Genomic DNA, 23,215 nt, shown 5'->3' on the forward strand with positions numbered 1-23,215 from the left:
CAAGACACTATGAGAAAAATCGACAAAAAGAATGTTATCAAAAAACCAAGTGCTGTAATGAATTTATTTTAATAAAATTAAAAATAATACAAAAATAATTGTTTAAGGTTGACTAGATTAAGAATAAAATAAATATTATAAAAAACAATATTTATATGAATTATATTAAATTCTAGTTTTCATTAAATACGAGTCTTTACCAAAAAAATAGATCATAGAATGGAATAGATCTTGTAGAAGTTTTTTTGGAATAAATTATATTTGGTTTCTAGAAAATATCTCATCATTATTAGAATAAATTTCTGAATACCCTCAACGACACGAGACTGCATTAAAGGAACCCCTGTTTTATACTATTACAAAGTCATTAGCCAGTAGAGATTTTCGCACAACTAACAAGCGGAGGGTGACGCAGTGTAGTTAAGTCCTTGGGGCTTAAATTATTTTTCAATACAGATCTAATACATATAAACAAATAATACAGATATTTTCTTTTATAATAATTTGAAAATCTCAATTTAATACGACACACGACGTCGGTAATGCTGTACGTACGAGTGAATATTGTCTGAACCTACGTTAAAACTAGTAACACCACCTAATGATAGACTTTTGCTTCAGAAGTTTAGACATATTACCATTGGCATGACGAAGTCTTGGATATACTGATATCGATGATTGAAAATTTATTCCCAACTTGAGATAATATTCATACTACATAAAAGGAATGTTTAAGCAAATCTATTTATACCATACACGGAGATGATTAATCGCTTCCCTAGGGGTCGATGCTGAATTGCTAGGTAATAACACGTCCAAAATTTGCATATACGACGACAGCCACTTAAAAATTCCTCGCCTTAGGATCCCACCGACGTATGTCATTATGACGACGCTCAGCGGAAGACGGACGCGTGACGCTCACCCCAGTACGTGACAAACGTACATACATACGTACGAATACATTAACGCTTACATAAGAAAACTCACCATGCTACAGACGCTTTGACACGGTGGTCCCGAAGAGACATGTACAATTTGTATACGCCTAAATTAATAAGGAAATCGACAAATTTTTATGTCTGGATCGTGACGAGTCGATTATAATAATCGTTTTATTTATCGTAAATAATTTAACTGTAGAGTGTTTAGCTGGAAAAGTGAAAAAGGATTGGTATGAAATTATTCATCGTTCAAGTTACTGCGCTCGTATTTAAAAAACGCAGGAAAAAAAATATTATAAAAACTTACGAAACATTTCTTAACAATCAACTACTCTAACGTTCTTAATCTACAAACTCGAACTTGAGACGTATATGGTAGGTTTATGTAAAAAAGGTAGCGACATAAGACAATTTGTACGGAACTTTCTAAAAACAAATGGACATAAAAAAATCAATATACTTATGATGCATTGATTAATAATACTATATACCTAAGTAGTAATTTCCGTAATGAAAAATATTCCGTGAACGCATTCTAAGGAACACATCAACAATAACTCGACATCGCCAGCCGTAAACAGAAACGCTTCGACTTCATACGAACATAAACTATGTAATTTCGACTTAAGTTCATTAAGTCATTTACACGAATCAAATTTATGCCGTCCAAAATAAAGACTCTATATAACGGAACCGAGATGTAAAGGCCCGTATACTATATTTAAAAAAAATTCATCATTTTGTAATTCACTAGTCACGTAAATATGTGGCAATACTTAATTAATAACAATATTTTACTTTGTTTTTCGTTCATTCGCTCAATTCACTTCATCCATATTAATTATCTGTGAATATTAAATTAAAAATAATAAAACAGTCATTACTACCTTTTATATACAAAAAAATTTGAGCCTCATTAAATGTATCTTATTGATAATCGTAATGTCAAATAGTTTTCTCCAAGTGAGATTTTAAAATGAACAAATGAGAGAATCTTTAAAGAGATCATAAGACAAAAGATTAACAACATGCAATGTCTATCTTTCACTTTCCAAATCGACAAAAGCGAAATGGCACTTCAAAAAAGGTTCTTTAAAAAAATATATATATTATTTCCAAATGCCAGATCTATCTCACCTCTTAGCAACGCTCGTTTTTATGACTTAGAAATTCAAAGGCAATGAACGCTGGGGCTATAGTCTTTTGTTTTGATCGCTTGGGGGAGAACCGATAAAGCTGATGCAGAGCACCATAGATTGAATTGAACGACTGGAAATTTAGCATTACAATCCGTTTGACAGATTATAAAACACATTTATATCTGAATCGAATTCCCCTCTCATGCGATCGCGTGTGACATAACAATCACATTGTATATTAATGATGTTATGAAATGCATTAACAAGTATATTTTATTATAATAACGGTTTCATTTCCTTGTTTTTACTGAAACTTATTTCTTTACATTACATTTAAGCGGACACTTCACGCCAGTTATATCCCACTTTAAGTGGATTCAGCCATTTGAGGGGATACGGATGATTGGATAGAATTTTAAGATATATACAATTAATTAATTCCAAATATTAAGATTTAACTGTATATTTTATATAAATGTTGTTCAAATAATTATTTTAATACGCTATATAATAAAAGTTAACTAAGGACCCGCTCTCAGCGTGCTTAATATGATTTCAGATTTGCAGTGCGACATGCACAGTTCCATTAATAATTAATTATATTTCTATTTTAAACTATATGTACATTAAAACTATCAGTTTTGTGTTAGAAAAAAACAATTCTCACGAAAAGTACAGAACAAATACCAAAAGATTTCCAAGTAACATGGCATTGTTATGTAAAGTTAAACAGGACGGTTAAAAATCTAAGGACATCTGGAGTCATTGAATTCTCACGGAACCTTATTAACAAGCGATACGACCATTGTTCACTCGCATCTTTTAATGTAACCTTTTTTGTTTTAAACTCTTTCCGATCACGTGAGCTGGCAGATTAAAATCCACAGAGCGTTTAGCCTTCATTGTGTTAATTGTATTACGATTAAATTAGAATATCTGCCGATATTTAAAAACTACATATAGGTTTATATAAACATACAAATGATTTTAACATTTTAATAACATATAATACTATGTTGTATAAATAAAATAATAGACACCGTCGTCATTTAATTTCAAGACGACGCACTGAGAATACTAATGCCACAATAATATTACGAGTTGAATTTATAATATAATTAATATGTGAAACTTAGAAACAATTATTGCTGCGGTGAAATATTATTATTCACGTCCAACGTATTCGATGTAAACTTTTATAAGACAAACAGTTAAAAAAAAAATACTGTGATTAAAATTTACGGAAGATTCAAAACTGCGTCGATCGACTTCGTTATATTCTAGAAATTTAAATTATATATTGTTTTTACAAACCTAATTATGTTAATAAGGTATGAAAGAAATTTAAAAAATTATATACATTTCTGTATACTTGTATATACATATTAGCTAGCAGTCGGTCGATTTCGTCCGATAGGAATCACGACATCATAGTTTCTAATAATTTAGATATATTAGTGAAAATAACAGAAAAGGTAGCTCGTATTATTTGTTATGATATAAGCTATCTGTTTGTAAAAATGCCGTCATAATCGGTCATGCCGTTTCAGATATAAGTCGGAATAACCAGACCGACTGACAGATAGACAAAAATTATAATAGTATCAATTTTGTTATATATCCATATTTTATAAATACATTCAACCGATCAAACTTCCTGAAATTTCCTGAAATATTGTTTCCTGAAACGACCCATTATTTCCTCTATATATAAATACGGTCGAATACAGAAACCAATAGCTCTATTATGAGGCAATAAAGAACACATTCGGCGAATATTCCCATACGTGGCTCTGCTCTTGATCGATCACTTCATCTAGACACGTAGCCGGGCGAATATGTTTTCTAACAACGATATAGAATAGAAAGTACAACATGCGCGGGATAATACGTATTAGGTTTGTAAAAATATAATAATATAATTCATGGTATAATATTCGTTTATTTAGAAAAATAATATATCAACCCTAACCTCGTAACGAGATCTAAGACTTTCGCGAGTATTAATTGAAATAAAACTAATATTTTCGGATTTATGACGCGATTATTTTTATTATTTTTTTTAACTACATATTCGCGACGTTTCGGTTAACGTCGCTGCCGTCTGCCCGTGATCACGGCTGCTGCCAAGTAACCGAAACTACGGGAGTATGTTGTTAAAAAAAATCTCGTAGTAAATCCGAACATATTAGTTTTATTTCAATCTTAACCTCGATTAGCAGATCTTTTCAATTTATTAGATAATTTTCCAGTGAAAACAAAACTACGATTATATATGAAGGCTATATATAAGACTAAATCAATTGTCAAAATCAATCTGACCGAAACGTTTCAAGTAATCCGATATTTAATAAACCAACAGCTTTTTCGGTCCACAGATGAATCTAAAACGTGATATAAAAAATCATTCCTTCAAACTGAAAAAAAAAATACACGATTTTTGATAATTTACGTAATTAACTCAATGTAAATATATTAAGAAAGTATAGACTAGACTTACGATTACGTAAAAATGCCTCTAACAATTTTTTTTTAATCCTATCTAGATACGAGATTTTTACTTATATTTCAGACAGTATATTTTCAGAGGCGATAAATTAGCGTCTATCTACCGGAACGGTTGTAAATTCGGCAGTCATAAAAACCGGTTTCCAAGATGGGGTAAGTCCATAAATAGTTAACACCCCACGTTCAAAAATTGATTCCGCTCGGTTAAGTGTTACTTCCACCGTTAAATTTGTAATGTTCCAAATAAAATGAGGGGCGTGAAACAATTCCAATTATCACATGGGTCAGCTGATGAAGAGCATACGATATATATACATCACCGTACAAACATGCATTTGGAAAACAGCTGTTTGAAGGATATGATGTCAGAATTTTTATACTGAATTCAACATAAATATGATAATTGTATTTCATTGATTCTTAATGAATTTATTTTATGCAAATTTCTATAAATTCTATAAACACAAAAATTTTTGATACAAAAATATGATTAAAAAAACCTCACTTCACTTTGCTTACTACGTGTTTCCAGCGTCGCTAAACACGAAGCTTTCCAGTTTTTTAATTCATCAATCTTCGCGTACTATAGTATTGACGTGGATTATAAGCAAATAAAAACTTATGGATAGCATACAGTATCATATCGTCCACTTCAAAAAAAAGGCACATTCATATATTATAACCAGACCAATTTATGACATATATATAATAATATCACGTAGACGAGAAAATAGAAAGAAAATGGCGACCTCGTAATTCCGCTGACCTGTAAAATGAACACTCGGATCTCAGACACACTTGACCTTGACACGATACCAAATACTTCCCGGTCGTAAAACAAAACTTTAATAAACGTAATCCAACACGCTATGCTATTATGAAACTGCCGTAACTACAACTAGATAATGTAACATAGCAGCAATAGTAACAAATATATACAGAGTTTATATTATTTGGTTGGAAATAAGAAAACTTAGCGCGAGTCAGAATTTAGTACAGTAATGTTTTCATACGACGATCTTACAGATATAGAAGATAACAGAATAGTTTTTAATCTAATACAAATATTGGAATCAGTGTGATGACTAAATGACATCTTCAGTGTAAGATTAATTCTGGCTAAATTATCCAACCTGCACGAACCGATCGATTAATGTTTACAGAACTTATAAGTAAACTACAGTTAGAAAAGCTTTGCCGTACCAAATATTAGATATAGGCGAAGATAAACGAATTTAAATAACAACAAAACGGTATATAATGTGACTCAACAAACAGAGATAGGCATAAAAGAATTCGTCGCGTGTTCGATTAAGCGTTTCACGTTAAAAAAGACTCGACATTTACATACATAATTTAGATTTGATTTAAGAACATATCAATGAAACAATATATTAAATGTGCACGAACAGAGCGTACATCAGGAACTGAGCCTGTTATAGTCAGTTAGTTTTTTAGTTAGTTATTTATTTGAATTATTATAAAAAAATAATTGCACGAGATTAAATTTAGATACGTTTTACATAAACTCAACCACCATTCTGTAATATTAGGTTAATGTAAAGTTGCTATAAAGGAATATTAATATATATATATAATAAACAAACAACACACGCACATATATAGCTAATCATATAACCTGTCAACTAGACCTCACACTGATGCCCAGTCATGTGGAGGCAATATAAATTAATCCAGTTAATGATTCGATTTGTCTAACCAATATAAAGATCCAATGATCTATGACATTTACGTATAATTTGGTTCCGTTCAATGATTCGATCACAGTTTAAAATTTACATTGAAATAATTAAACTTCAAAAAATACTTAATAGAGAAAGTAAAAAAAAAAAAAGTCTCAAACAAAATATACTTTATTTATACGTAACAACCATATACAGAAAATAAAAGCATATAAGGTTATCTAAATATATATTTCCATTATGTCACACGCGAAAAAGAACGCAGTAAGTACGCTATAAATGGCGAGTGCCGAAATATGTCCCACAGAAAATCAGAGTAAGCCGTCAAAAACGACGCCATTAAACGAACGCGTGTCGCGGAAGGTTATACATGAGGGTAATAAAACAAAAAGTGTTTTACATTGTCGAGGCGAAGCCGTAGACCAGCACAATAGCCAGCTAAGTACGGTCCGGCTCTTTCAAGCTGAAACGAATTATCCGAACTTCTGTAATGAGCAACCGCGGTCAGACAAAGCAGTTCCTGGAGGTGATAAGCGGGAAGCGTCACGTTAGTTATACGAATTGTCAGTTGAGAAAAAAGGTCAATTCCAACGATGGGAATACACTGCGATTTACTTGAAACCTTACTTTAGACAATGTCAACCGATTTAAACGTTTAGGTTTAGAGAATGTCGTTAACTGTTATAAGGGAGATTGAACTAATCAGCATTGGTACGGATTACGATGGAATTTTACGTTAAATCTCATTACGTTCTGTAGATGCGACAGACGTTGGATGTTTTGTATTTATTAGTAACAGGGATAGAGATTTCTCTGAACTTTAATTTCAGTCTTTTAATCAGGTCACAGGCTTTCAGTGCTTTGTGTTGTGTAATTTTCTAAAAGGGGAAAAATAGGAAACACATTCGTACAGATATGAAATGCTCTCGTGTGTGTGGCGACCGCATTCTGTGCGGTCAAGACAGTTTTGACACCGGCGAAGGTATGCAAATGGGACATAATTAGCTGCAACGCTATACCACCTTTGTTATAGAAGCTGTTTGATATTAAATTTAAACATTTTAAATACTTCATGTATTTTGATGTTTGCAAATGAATTATTACCATATAATACTAATGAGATCTAAGATTTTCGCGAGTTTTATTCATTTAAATGAAACTAATATATTTCGGATATACTACGCGGATTTTTTTTATTTTAAAAGACTACATAATCCCGACGTTTCGGTTACTTTTCAGCAACCGTGATCATATATATATATATATATATAGTATATCCGAAATATATTACTTTAATTTAAACATATAATACTAATACAAATACCAAAAACTATTATTATATTTTTTTCAAATGAAGCTAGTATATGAGCTTCGCCCTTGTTTTTAAAACCCCGATTTTTTTTTAAATTATATTGTAAAGTAAAATCTTTTGCGACATCAATATAGAGTTAACGTATGTGTATTTGTGAAAATTGTTTAAACTAATGGCAACACCATACGACTTCCTACCTTTTCTGTAACAAACTGAATACCCATCGATATGGTAAATTTTTTATACACAACCCATTCATATATATTTTTATTTATAGGAAAACATTAAACTTTATATATCGATAAACGCTACTTCAACCAATAATAGCAAATCAATTAATTTATCAATTATAAAAGCTGTCACTCGAAGAATTTAATAATTGCACTTATCGTAACTTCGAGATGCGACCACAAATAATACTCAAACTATTTCTAGACATTGGAAAACTAATACATCTAAAAATACAGGAGATATAAGTTATTGCAATAATTATTATTACACATGTTATGGTTGGAACGTTTTATTGCTGTCATTACTATCCTCCAAGTCTGCTTTTCAGATTCCGCGATCTGTGTCCTAATTGTCTCTTACAGCTGTTACGTGTACACAAACAATATTTCTCAGTGAGTTATCTTAAAGTAGTTACATGTGTATTTACATAGAAACAAACTCAATACCACACGTAATGTCAAGTTGGAGATAAAACAAGCCGGCAACCCTAAACGTCCACTTAAATAATATAACAAAGTTAGAAGGGAAACAAACAGAAAATAAAGAACTAGGGTTGAGGAAGGAGCGATGTTTCATTAAACAACAAACTTCATACTTTATTACTTGCTTACTTTCTCTCGGATCTCCAATTAAGGTTCAACACCAGTTCGTTTTTCATAAGATTCAATAGAAATGTTCGAAAACGAAGCAACAATTCATGATCTGAACGTAAAATAAATTCATTTCCACACAACTAAATACACTTGAACTCTATAATATCTAAAGTATCGTAGTATTAACGTTCTGGAAGCGTAGACGTTAACCAGACAGCCCTATTCGGGGCGCTGTCAACGGCATGTGCTCCAGCCGAATCCAGAAGCAAAACAATTACATCACTCCCATACGGCACACGGAACCTCGCCTTTTATTTACATGTACTCGAATTTCCTATACATAAGTAAATAAAGACTGCCTAACAAAAAAAAAAATATAATGAATTTAATATATTTTTTTTGGACTATCGAGTTCAATTAATTAAAATTAATATGAATTACAAATAATTGATGCTCCTCGTAGGTTTTACGAAAATAATGATTTCATCTCTATAGTTTAGTAGATGTCTGAAGTCGAATAAGCAAATATTAAAAATCAAACAGCCGTAGAGCCGTGATGGAGGCATTTGCTCGGTATATTTGAACAGTGCCAATGATCATCCATTGTACTAAAATCACAAAAGCAAACGATTCAGGATGGATATCAGGCAATTGATTCAAACGTCTCCATTGAGCCAGACGGATGGTTTGGAGAGCGAACAAGCGGTAACTAAATTAATTAACCTCTTACAACTATCTAGAGAGTTAAATTGACCCGTTTAAAACAGGATGGAATCCTATATTGTATTACTTAGTAACCAGATAATGTCTTCTTAAAATATCACTTACCTTTACATTGATTTAAAATAACTCACATACAATAGTATATTAAGACATCTCACGTGAGATAAATCCTGATTTGTTTACGTCGAACGAGAAACACATTCCAAATTGAGGCGTGTCTGAATTTATTATAACAAGTAATTGTCTAACAATGACCACAGCAGATATTTTGACAATGAACAGTGGCGAAACAAATATCAGATAAAGAAAATTTCCACTCGTACATTAAACATGACGGTTTAATCGTACGATACAATGCAACGTCAAGTTCATGACCGAAGCTGTTCAATGCTGAATCATTTATTCGCTAACTCGATAACAATGATAACTAACTCTCAATGAACTCTATAGAGTTTTATCTGTATTAATCCCGAGAAACGATACGAATAATATGTAGAAAATAATTGAGATAAAATTGAGAATAATTCCTTAAGCATAACCGATACACGCCAACTAGCTATCGGTCGATTTCAACACTTTTTTTTTATCTTTTATGAATTTATATAAAACAACAAATAAAAACATACCTTTCACCTCTTACCCGGTTCGCACGGTAAACAACGTTCCGAGAAATACGTACATAAAAAACAACACCAATACTGTGTTACAAAAACTTTAATTAAATTAATATGATACTGTACACGACGGACATGTAATCCGGAATTTATAAATCGAGATGTTTCGCTTACAAAAAGTCAAGATCGGCTTACAATGATCATTTATTGTTCGAGTGGTAAATTATAAAAAGTTGTTGTTATGTATTGTAGGAATCGCACGGACTGGGGACGGCTGGTTTCTGACACTATTGTTGGAGGTGGAAGGGAATTGCACGGATCCTTTTAGTTTGCAATCTATTCCAAACTGGCTATTGTAGATTTATATCGCTGGATTGCCGGCACGGCTCACGCGAGCGCTACACTAAAAGCAATTTCACTATCAACTCCGGCCCCACGAGCGAGCTGCTCCAATATTCCGTAGCCAAGCCGAGGAAAACACATATACCTCATATACCTCTGGGATTTCTTAGTGGCATTGCATTGATTTTATTGTTCCCGTCGCAACAGTTACCAAACTCAAATATATTTCATGTAAAATTTCATACACAGACAGACAGTAATTGATGATTGTACTGTGATAGTTGAAAGTGCTGTAGAACGTCACTGGCTGCAATTTTACAATTGTCGTTAATACATTTTGTCGACGGAAGCGAATAGAGGACACGGTTTTTACATTTGCGAAAGCGATGATTGAAATTGTCGAACTGTTTTTCATGTTATATTAAAATACATACGAAAAAATGCCTTCACATATATATAAAGTAGTTTATTAAAATATATACAAATCTCAGAGGGCGAGATACCCTAAAATAATTTGTCAAGTCACCGAATGTAACTCTATTACGTCCAACCCATAAATCCTCATTAAAACACTCCAAGGACCTATATTTCAGTCATTTAACCGATTGTTTTGAAATCTCCGATTTAAATTTGAATAAATTCAACGTGAAAACGTCCATACGATTTAAACTAACTTCTCAAATTGATTTATTTAGTACATCATCCAAATATAGTGAGGACAAATAAATCGATATGCCTTATCTTATCTCAGATAATCTGTGTGGAGCCCAATTAGTAAAGTCGTTTTAACTGCTAGAGATTACACAACAAGCGACAAAAATAAATTTTTAAGAGATTACTTTTAACAAAAATCATTTGGTATATCAATAAAATGCACAAACTAACACTCATACTAATATTTTGAATTAATTATAATGCTCACTAATTTAATTAATGTAGGATATTAAAAAATTATTTTTTATGTCATTTTTATTAATGGAATTCACTTAGTTCTTTACTTGTGTATAAATTTGGAAACATAAATGTAATTAGTATCAAATTTCTTAATAATTTCAAACTATAAGTAGTTTACGATGAAGGCTCGTATAACATTTGCCCGTCACGACTGATGAAAGCCAATTTCATTTATATGTAAATATGTTCTGCTATGAGATCTAAGACCTTCGCGAGTATTCATTGAAATGAAAGTAATATTTTCGGATTACTTCGCGTATTTTATTGTTTTTAAAACCTATATTACCGAAGTTTCAGAAACATCTCGTCTGCCCGTGATCACGGTTGCTGCAAAGCAACCGAAACACGCGAGGTAAATCAAAAATATTAGTTTCATTTAAAATATGTTATAGTTGTCTATTTCGTTAAAATTTCATAAATTAAACCAAGTGAAGTGAACAAATATATAATAACTATTAGATTAGGAATATAGAGAAAATATAATAACTATTAGATTAGGAATACAAGTAAAGAAGTATATATATATATATATATAGATATATATATATATATATATATATATATATATATATATATAGATATATATATATATATATATATATATATATTAAAAATCCTGTTGAATAAAACAGTAATTATTTATTGAAAATAATTGTGGTTTTTTTTTGGTAACACGAACTATTAAGTTAAATTTGTTTTTTGTGCACTTTAAAAAAATCTTACAATATTATTTTATCGATTACCACTACAAACATTTCGGTCAATTTTAGAAATGTCATTAAATTTAAAATATAAAAGAATGTTTATTTTACTAAAGAAAATTAAACACAAAAGTATTTTTAATTTGTAAAACCTCGAACATTATATATGTAGGTTATTGTTAGTAGTAGTGTTAGTGTTGAAACTCGTGCTAAGAGAACGACACTGCCATGGAAACGTATATATATTCTAGGAAAAAAGGCATAAGATTTTTTTTTTAAATTAAATCCCGATTATACTCCATCCAGTGATTGTGCACTTCCAATATTCTATATATAAAAAAGTTACAACAATAAAAAAAAATAAAAAAATATAGATATTTGGCACGGTAAATTTATTACCATCACTTCCAACTTTTTGTTTTAGCGATGGCAACATCTGTCGACTAGTTTGTTTACTGCTTTCGGGTAAATAACTCAAATAATGTGTCCAGTAAATGTTTTATGATTATAATTATCAACATTTTTGTGTTCAAACGATACAGTTCGGCCTGACTGTGTGCGACGGAGATTCTGGACTAACATGTAAGATATTTTATCCCTCATTATAATTGAAATGAATTACCGTTGCGTTTCCAAGTATCGATTCCTTGTTTAGGAAAGTAGGTTGTATATATTATAATATTTTTATAGATCGTGCCATCTAGATTGGATGATATTACAAACCATTAATTATTAATTGGATAAAAAATCTTATAATCATCAAATAAAAATTATGAGATAATTAAGACATCAATTAATAATAGGGCTTGGATACTTAATATTTGATCTTAGTTTGTTTTATTAATAGCTTATCTATATTTTTTATTATATATATATATATATATAAGTCTTATATTACAAAAAAAAACAAACTTGTTTCACTGTTGGCATACGAAAATCGAAAACTTATAACACATATATATGTTCCCATGTTTACCATAAGTGTGCACCGTCACACTACATACGAAGCCTTTCCCGTTTGTCACTCAATGAACTACATTAATACTATCATTTACGGAGATTCATTAATGAAAAACTTTAAATTTTCCGTATGAAATTTAAATATGTGAATACAAACTTAGGACAAGCGACTGTACTGTAACTTCGTTAAATCTAAATACACTCACAAAGGCAGGACAGAAACAACATTATATATGACATAATTTATTAAGAAAAAAAGACAAAAACATCAACAGATCTATGACAGCGATCAGTTCTTCTAAGAATCTCTCTAGCTTAAAGCTCTTCACATTAAAAACACGTTTCTTATAGATGTGTCGGATATTTCGCTTCTATTAAATACCAAATGGAACAAGAAACTCTTGTATGAAATTAAAATGTATAATTTAAATATTACACACACACATATATATATATATATGTGTGTGTGTAATCAGTTCAGAGCCAATCGCCCTAATCCATTTAATCGATCATAAATAAACGTGTAACAAATGCAATTTGTAATCATTAAATTTGCGAGAATTACAGTACATACTTGGCTGTACTAAATTTACTTGAATTATATATTGATTTATTAAAAATCCGAAGCTTGATATAAACTTTTACTTATTCGGTATAACACTCGAAGTGTGTCAAGTCGGAAGACCGACACTGGAACAGCATCTCGTATCATACATGTATGTATATATACCCCCATTTATATTTGATTACAATAAAAGATAATTATGAAGACAAATAAAGTTTCCTATCAAAACCATCAGATTCGATCTATCACATTAATTACATAGTAAATACATATAATGTACTACACATATACATATATATACATGACATATATATACATATACATGTATTGAGTACACAAAAAAAAGTTATCCCATAAATTATATACATATGATTAATTCCTAACAGATGTTATGTATAACGTTATGTATATATTTTTGTCATACGATGTCAGTGACCGTGTAATTATCTTTAAGCTTCTTATTTATCAAAGTAATAAAGATGTCGCAGTGAGGAGTAGCGATGATGTAACCGAATGCTATTCGGACTTCGAGAAGGAATGGATGAAAAAATAACATTAAAATTAATAAAAATGGCTTTAGATATGTTATGCCAATTTTTTGTTACACATTTGCACAGTATCTCTAAGACAATTCCGATAAAATACTGTAACAATATACTTTCAAATAAATATAAAGCTAGAATTTAAATATAAAAACTGTTTTATTAAAAAAAAATCTTCATTCATATAAAACCTTCTTTTTTCATCTGTTTAAAAAATGGTTCATACGAAAACCGCTAAAACATAAAGAACTTATGTAAATATGCATTCACGGACAATAGAGACAACAAACAGTCGTACACGATTTATAAATTAATGAAAGGTCAAAGGTTGAAGGAGACATGTCGAAATTTAAACTAGAATTTGTAACGCCGAACAATAGACAACGGGAATAAAATACTACGATCCAATTAAATATTACAGACACAATTACAATAGGACTTAAAATCGATATTATGAAATTACTATAATATATAAAATAATAATTGTATATAAAAAAAAGTTTACCTTGTCTCGTCTTAATAGGAAACCATTAAATAATTAATCAATCATCCCATTGTACAGCCAACATTGTTCTGTTATGTTCAATTTAATATATATAATCTATATTTTGAATTACTATTTTTCGAATGTTTTCAAAATAGGAATTCGGAAATAAATACAAATTTATTTTTCAAGTTATCGTATATTATCGAAATTCGAATTCCGAATTAAGGCTCGCTTATGTGAATACATTCGAAATTTAAGTTTAAATCTATTCGGTGCTTTACAAATGAGTAAGTCGTTATAAATTACATGATATAACAAATGTAAACAGCAAAGTGCGCCCGCTGACAGACACTGATTAATTCTTGGTGCAGGATTAAAAGCAAAATAAGGTATTATAGGTTTTTTATTTTGTTATTGTAATTGTGAAATGTCAATAGAAAATATATTACGATTTCGACTTATTCAGGCATTATTTTATTACGGTAATGCTTTTTAAAAATCAATCCCTATTTTTAAACTAGCCTTGTTTGTTATGTTAAAAATTGTGTTATTCTAGAGGGGTTCTATTCTATAAGCTTAAGGGAGATCTAAATCAATCTGCAAGGAAATAAGCATTTTGTATTCAACAACAACAACCCCAAATTTTTAATTTAAAAAAATTATTCCAATTTCCCAGCTCCCCTTCTTCTTACAACTTTCTAGCCGGCGGCGGCGTGCGGTGTCAAAAACAACACTCACACATAATGCAGTACATAAAAATATTAAAGTTTATAATAATATATATATTAATTCACGTACCTTTATTACTAACAATAAATATCGCTGGTTTTATTACGTGTATGAATGTGTGTGTGCGTTTGTGTATATTTGTATATGAATGTGTGTGTGCGTTTGTGTATATTTGTATATGTACTTGCATGTGAATGAGTATGTGTGTGTTTGTGTGTGTATTGTGTGAGTTCGAGGTATATGGACACACATGCATGTATATACACATAACTTAAACTCATCTTGTTAGTTAGATGACATTCCATTAATATCTTAACCCTTATCAGATCGAGCGGGTTTACATTAATTGTAAGTTTTCAACTACCATAAAATATAAAATGTGATTCCGGACATACATGTGTTACAGACTTTATACTCGACCCAACATAAATAATGGTATAAGTAAGTCATTAAAACAGTGTTATAATATTATAGTAAGAATTACGTATAAAAGAAGTAACGATTACTTTAAAAAAAATACTTCGAACATAAAAATTTAAAAATAGTTTAAACATAAACTCTATTGACTTTTAATTTTATTTTATATCAGTGGTGTATGAATAATATTAAAAAAATATATAAAAAAAAGCCTGCAATGAGTAAAACAACGTTAGCACCGCGCGAAACGTTAATTGGAATGCAAAAAAATAATATCGTCGTCTGAGACCTGTTGGCACAAATTATATTTCTTTGCCTCCTTCCACCATAGAGGGCGTTTTCGTGGTTGGAATATTAACCATCAGTGTATGGAGAGATTCACCAGATATTAATGCCGTCTGTATATGGTCACGTGATTTTTGTTAACTATGGACCTCGTTAGCTGTAACGAACAAGACCCAAATACTAAGCGAAATGAAACAAGAAACTCGTTTTAATTGATTTATACTAACAGACAGGCGACCGGGCGAAGAAAAAATGAACCTTTCGCTCCGTTAAAAGGCAAAAAGTGCAAAACCCAATTTTTTTCATCCAACATCCTTTCAAACATGGCCCATGTTTAGAATACAGACGCTGGCAGCTACGAGAGGCGTCTGATAATCTCTACTAATTTACGATCGATGATAACAACGTCCGATGTGATAGATAGGGTTGGGAGACGAACTCATTAAAACTGAACACTATCGAATAATGGGACTAACTTAAATTACACACAGCGCGAACCCAGATACAGAAATAGATGGAATTGAAAACGTACAAGTGATCTTAAATACAAATCGTTAATAATCAAAGCATTCATTACGATTTCATACATCGAATAATATTATTTTTTATCAGCGCCGTCAGATTGGCCACTTGTACATTGAAAAGCCACTTATATAATGGATTTTTAAACTGCAATTATACTTGGTTTACCGTTTCTATCTTAATATTTCATTTATTAGCAAAAATCTATATAATTAAGAATGTTTAAAAATATATATATTTATTTTTGGTGAACATTTAAATGTTGTAGAGGCGAGACAATGAGGCGTTGTGCTTGATTTACCCATTAAAGGAGCTTTCATCACAGGACGTTGTTTACATCAACCGTATTAAGCAAACAGACAACAATGCGAAGCTAATCTCGGAGAGGCAGAGCGTTTCCAGAATGGTTACGGTTAAACAAATTTATATCTAATTACAATACGTTTAGATTTATAATTGCTTGTACTGTACTATCATAAGACTGGCTGTAGGGGGACAACTTGGGAGGTCCGTTAGAAGTAACCGAATTAATAGACGCTGTTAAGACACCTTTAACAAATTGTGGGAAAACGCCATAGATTTGAACATCACAGAGATTTTTGCATTAAAACTAACCAATAATTGTGTATAAAATTATAGCAGGAACCTTTTGTTCATCAAAACATGAAAGGGTTGATATTTTACACAACAATAAAATATAAATTTACACCAACAAAAAACGTAACGCGTGATACGAATGTAGAAAAAATAAATACGAGAGAATAACAAAGAATATATTTTTTAACAAAGCAACAATAATTTCGAATGATATATGAGATATTTAAATGAAATAATCATTGTGAGGAGTTTGAATGCATCGTTATGCTGAAGATATTCTACGTCTGGTCATTCCAAAGTTATGACGCTCAGTCACCAATAACATAGAAAATATTTCATAGCCAGGAAAAGAGCCATTACATACACACCCTCACAAAAGACAGTAAAATAATATTACAATAATAAATTATAATCACGTTGTCACTTGCATCCACCAGATAATGTTAATAAAAAAAAACAGTCTGACAACATCATAAGATAAAAAATATTCTATCGTTGGCAACACAGCTAAAACATTTTCTATGAAGAGGATGAGGCTGGCGTACTGTGAATATTAATTGGCCCTTCAGCTGTATGAAAATAGTCGCCGATAAAAACCGTAACAGATTAAAAATTAAAATCAATCTTTTTTTTTTGGGCGTACGTTTATTACAATCGCAACACTTTAGACTTATAGCGCAATGATATACAAATGAACTGAGACATACCAATGAGGTGTCATAGAAGTTTTATTAAATTGATCAAACAATTTATAATCAATCCAACGGTTACAGTGTCCAGTTAAACGTTTATTGTGTCAATTGTTTTCAAAATTGCGCACACGTGTATGTCCGTTTTAATTGGCACCATACATACTTTGGCTCCTAACTTCGTTTTATTTCAAACAGTCTCAATGGCCCACGGAAGAGCGATGGCTGCGAAAAGGTACGATTTGATGACCTCGAAGACAAATTGATAATTCTAGTCGGATAGTGAAACCGAAAATCGTTAGCAATTAATCATTCATAGCACGTCCAAAGGAACAGTCTCATAATCCCCAAGGACATTGGACAATAGTCTGGAGAGGTAATTTGAATGTCTGTACAAAGTACAACATATTCGGCCCATTTGCATTCCCAAAACGGGCCAAGTCTCGGCGCCATACTGATGTAATCGAATCGACGACGTGTGGAACAATCATAATTCAAATTCAAATTTGGAACATTCGAATCGTTACCATGACACAAATTTATTGCTCTTAAATATGGCGGAGGCCTGTACTTGACGCTTCCCGTATTAAATGATAATGAAACACGTGTAGGCTGACACAGTCAGTGCTACTAAATGATACCAAAAAATATGACAGAAAAAAAAATACTGTGAGAATTCTTTTTTAAGGTGTGTCATAATTTAATCCGTCGCCATGTGGGTGAACGGAATGTGTTAAATACAAAAGGTACTCACTTCCAGCCAGTGGAGTATCTCGAAAAAAGCCATATTTCGTTGCTGTGAGGCCGAAAACAATGGCAACGTTTTCGAGCCCGCTGACAGTTGCACGGCCTCTGAAAATAAAAAAAATAAATAAGATTTTTATTTAATCTAATGTGGCTGCATGTCGCCGCCGCGTCGCGTAGGTCGGATGTTCTGTATAAAATGCACCTCAAAGACGGCTAGATGAGAAAAGTCAATAGCACACACGCCATTTAAAATGCAAAGCATTTTCATTTCCCTCCCCGGTGTGGGTGGAGTTTCTTAGCGAGGATATTACCAGCTAAGGGTGGGGGTGGGTCCGGGTCGGAAGTCCGGCGAGGACAATCGACACAGACGATGTAAACTTCAGCAGGACGCTTTTAATTTGATGAATTTAAATTTACATAACAATCCTAAGAAAACTCTTTAATTTAAAACACATGTTAAGTTAATGTCCTATTAACTGACTCTAAAATTTTGTAACGCAACATGCAATAGCTATTAATTATTTTTTTATTTTATTCCTAGACTCCTTTAGGGGTTCGCTCATATATTTACTAATTATTATGGAACTGTTAGATTTATGACAATTATAAGGTAAACTGTGTCATCATAACCACTACGTTTGAGTTATTCTGATGAAATATGCGTTCCCGAGTATTAAAAATGAAACGTCCGCATTAAAACTTTGCAATACTATAGAAATTTATGTAAATAAAATCACTCATATACATTAATTAATATCAAAAAAGTGATTCATCGAACACCGGAACTCATTTACTATACGAGTATACTGTTTTGTAACATAGAAACAATTAAATCAAAATGGCACCAACACGGGCTTATTATCACAAACAAATATGAAGTCCGGTCTGGTGTATTTCAAAACAAACAATGGTCCTGGATAAAGGGGGATCTCGAGCGTCAGTTAAGGGATTTAACATTCTTAACATTATAACAATGGGATATATATAACAGTTGTTTAATATTTTGACAGTACCGTGACCACGTGTTAATTATATGATAAATGAAATGAAAGAAAAAACAATATATAATCGAAAATGGACTTTACATTCAACAAAATACAATAGCAAATCGTTTAATTGTTAACACACAACAGAAAAGAAATTCCATTTACGAAGATAAAATACAACGTTAATGTACGAAAATAATCTAAATAATAAATACGCTTTTTTTTTCACTCAAACTAGATGCTATCTAAGCCAGGCCATTGTATTTTTAGATATGATCCTACGTGTACAGATCCTCAATAAGGCCAACATTAACATTCAAATGTTCATTTTTCTAGGAAACGTAACAAATACGCCGACGAATGCCGCATCCGATCTCATCATTTGCATTCGTACATCAGTATTCTCATCCCAATATTGTGAAAAAGGTTCTGACGCTGCTTGTAAAATTGAATATTTAAAATGCGTCACATAACGTGCTGTCTTAATGAAATTTAACCGCGGCCAATAAATGTATACAAATCTTATACAAGAAAAATACAACAATATATATACATATAATTACTTTAAACCGCTACAATAATAAATAATGTCATGTCAAGTAAATAATGTACATAAGAACTTGAATGACCGTAATCAAAAAGCACTCGATCAAATGTATGGTAATTAAAGACTGATTCTATCACACCGTAACCAGTTCCCAGTCACTTGTAGTTTAGAAGGAATACTTATTTTCGCTGAATCTTATATTTCAATGATGCTCCCGTACCTGGTTGAAAGACTCCACTCAGACAGGAGTTTCAAAGTGATCGTTAACTAATTCTAAATAATTGATGATGGCGCAGACGAGGACGGGTTTGATTAACATTAACGACAGACTATTGAACGGTTTACTATAAAATTAAGACCGTACAATAAATAAACATAGAGACTAACGAATTCGTTTAACATTAGTAGAATTTCATTGTAATGGTAGAAATTATTTATTATTCAGGCGTTAGAGAGTAATTATCATCAAGATAACAGAAATAACATTTGAATAACAATCGATTCACGCGAACGCTTAAGGAAGCAGTGACTTCACATTTTCCTATAAAGAATCCAACATTCGAGCGTTGTCATCACGCACGCTCTAATAGCTTGTTGGCCCGACCCTGACACTCCACGTGTTAGAGCACGTCTCCCAGATATCCATTTGGCGGCTTTTGCATTTTAAATTGATGGGAGGATTCAGCCGCTTGATCCCTCGGAACCGGCATGATCGAGTGAGGATAACTTGACAGATTGACAATTCCTTTTGTTAACATTCTTCAATAAATCCCTCTCAAGTCATAAGAAGCTATAGTACTCGAGAAATTTTGAAGTCAAAATTGTGGGTTTTCGCGGTATATATAAAAATTGTTAGCTCTATCCATACATAACAACATACATTTATACATCCTTTCATCCAAACATCAGTTATAGAAAAAAATACATACATTAACATTATATTAAATAAAACGACTTTTTTGCGAGCTATATATAACTGAGTGCTAATACTTAGTATATAACGGAGAACAGACAAGGCATCCGGCTGGCGTCTCAACGGCAGCACTTAGTCATGAATAAGAATTACGAGCTGGTAAGGAACACACCAAACAGATCACGTGACTTGCACATTGGACGTAACATTCAACATATCACATTAAGAATATATATTGCAATGATTATAAAATACGTACCGTACATTGTTAATAAATACATATGCATAGAAAACTGTTCTCACCTTCAAATCTAGATCCATAACCAAGTGCCTTCCAAAAGACGTTCCCCCCGTCTTCTGTATGTGCAAAAACACCATGACGTCATGAGCGTTCAGATCAAACCGGAAGTCATCGTGAAGGACCTCGTCGTATGATAGACCAGGCTGTGATATCACATCCGGCAGCGGCCGCCCCGGAGCCTCCGCGTATGTCAGCGCCAACGATTCTGCTACTCTCTCTCGCGGTGATAATGCACACACCTGTGATAAATTAACCCATAAACAATATTTCACACACAGACTAAATTAGTTTCAACTATCAGAAAATTAAATATATGATATAGCCTTTCATTCTCAACGAGAAACGCATATCTCCTGTGACGGTTTTGTCACCGTCAGTCATAACGGACTCATCTTTATAACAACCTTTTGTCTAAGTGTTGCATATGGGAGTGAGTATCGAGCACTTGATAACACGATATAATACATTCAACTCCCTTACTTGTCGATAACTATTAGGCAGCAGCTGACTCAGCGGAGTCATTCAGTCGCCGGGCATGCCCCAAATAATACTTAATACTACACGCGACATCTATCGGGCAACCGCTGACGATGCGGTTCCAGGGCGTCCCTGTACGAGCTATCCCTATTAATACACAGTATCAGCATTGTAGAGAATATATTTATTAAGGTCTGTATCATACAATATTTGATCTACCATAGATTAATATTGTTACTTATAATATGTTTAAAATTTAAATTGTAACTTTAAATTTTATAAAAATCATAATGAAAATTTTGTTTTTTTAACTCTTCCGTAACCGTTAACTTAACTAACTAATAATACTCGGACCTTAAAAGCGTTTAGGAAACATTAAGTTACGAGTTACAAGCAAAGGATTTTCATGTAAGCCAAAATGTGCACTGCATTTTCGGTTAATGTTACTTAGAATGACAAAAAAATACTATTGATCGCGAATGCAAACGTCACACGTAAAAATTAAATTTTTTGTCGAACTTCTGGAGTGTACGATATGAGATCCTTTTCAATTAAAAATTCTTTAAATAGTTGATACAAACAACCTCATTAAATCTAATTTACATTCGCCCATAACCTTAAGCGTTCAACGGTCATAACAGTTGACAAATAAAATAAACCGAGCGTAGTTTTATTTACCTTGTATTTAAAATATCAATTCCAAAAATGGCTGGCGGTAAAGACCCTAAAGTTTAGGGTAGCGACGCAAAGGTTAAGAGGGTGAAGAGATAAAGAGGGGGCTTGTTTGTTGTCTTTAATGAAGTAGGCCGGGAGTCCATCCATTAAAACAGAGTAATCAACACTCTACAGACTGTTGTGCCAGCGTCATTTGATTCGCAATGGATTTGTTCAATTAATACAGCATTGCAAGGGCCGTGGAACAGGTTTATCTTACGGCATCCTTTATAGCTTTGTATCTAGTATTATACAAAGAAGAAACAATCATTAGATTTTTTATAATTAAAAATGCTGAGTGTCTTCAGATTAAGATAATTAAATACACATATGGAAATCATGTCTGTTTAATAAAGAACTTACAGAATATTTTATTGTTACAAAAAAAAACAAACCTTACTTTTCTTTAAGAGATCAAAAATAATAAGAATTATCACTATCGCAAATTTCACTCAATTTTCAGTTACTAATAATTAACAAAACATTTCATTTTATGACATATAATTAATTTTTATCCAAACATTTAAATTCACTGTCCAACGTATCTTTCTGTATTTTGGATATCATAATGCGAATGTGAATAACATGAATCGCTGAGACAATATTGGATAAATTATTTGAAATTTATACAGCCGACTTAAACATTCATACTTTTTTTACTATAGTAATCACTAATCATGAAGGTTTTATATTTTGATAAAGTTATGTACAATGTAATGAGTTTTCATTGGTCGTTTTATTTATAATCAACCGATATCTCATCTCCTATTGGTTGATACCGTCCGAGTTTTTGATTAGCACACCGCAGGGTACAATTTCATCTATTGTCCCGTACATTGATTCGCTTCCTCCAACTGTTAATTGGACTATGTAGCCCAAGGGACAGATATAGCTGGATTCACGTTCCTTATCCGACAGAATGACCTTCGTGTTTACAATGTCCTATTCAAGTCGGATTATTATTTAAAAATCT

At 31.9% G+C, this 23,215-nt stretch overlaps 1 protein-coding gene across 1 annotated transcript in view; it reads right to left on the reverse strand.

The window, feature by feature from the left end:
• Positions 1-23,215, reverse strand: part of LOC116771236 (heparan-sulfate 6-O-sulfotransferase 2) — a 55,428-nt gene that overhangs the window by 25,715 nt on the left and 6,498 nt on the right. Inside the window, exons 2-3 of the mRNA XM_061526709.1 lie at positions 21,054-21,290; positions 18,312-18,409 (exon numbers count right to left, since the gene is read on the reverse strand). Coding sequence (XP_061382693.1) covers positions 18,312-18,409; positions 21,054-21,290 — 335 coding nt within the window. The remainder of the gene's footprint in view (positions 1-18,311; positions 18,410-21,053; positions 21,291-23,215) is intronic.

Source organism: Danaus plexippus, assembly GCF_018135715.1.
Source record: "Danaus plexippus chromosome 3 unlocalized genomic scaffold, MEX_DaPlex mxdp_25, whole genome shotgun sequence".
Taxonomy (NCBI): Eukaryota; Metazoa; Arthropoda; class Insecta; order Lepidoptera; family Nymphalidae; genus Danaus; species Danaus plexippus.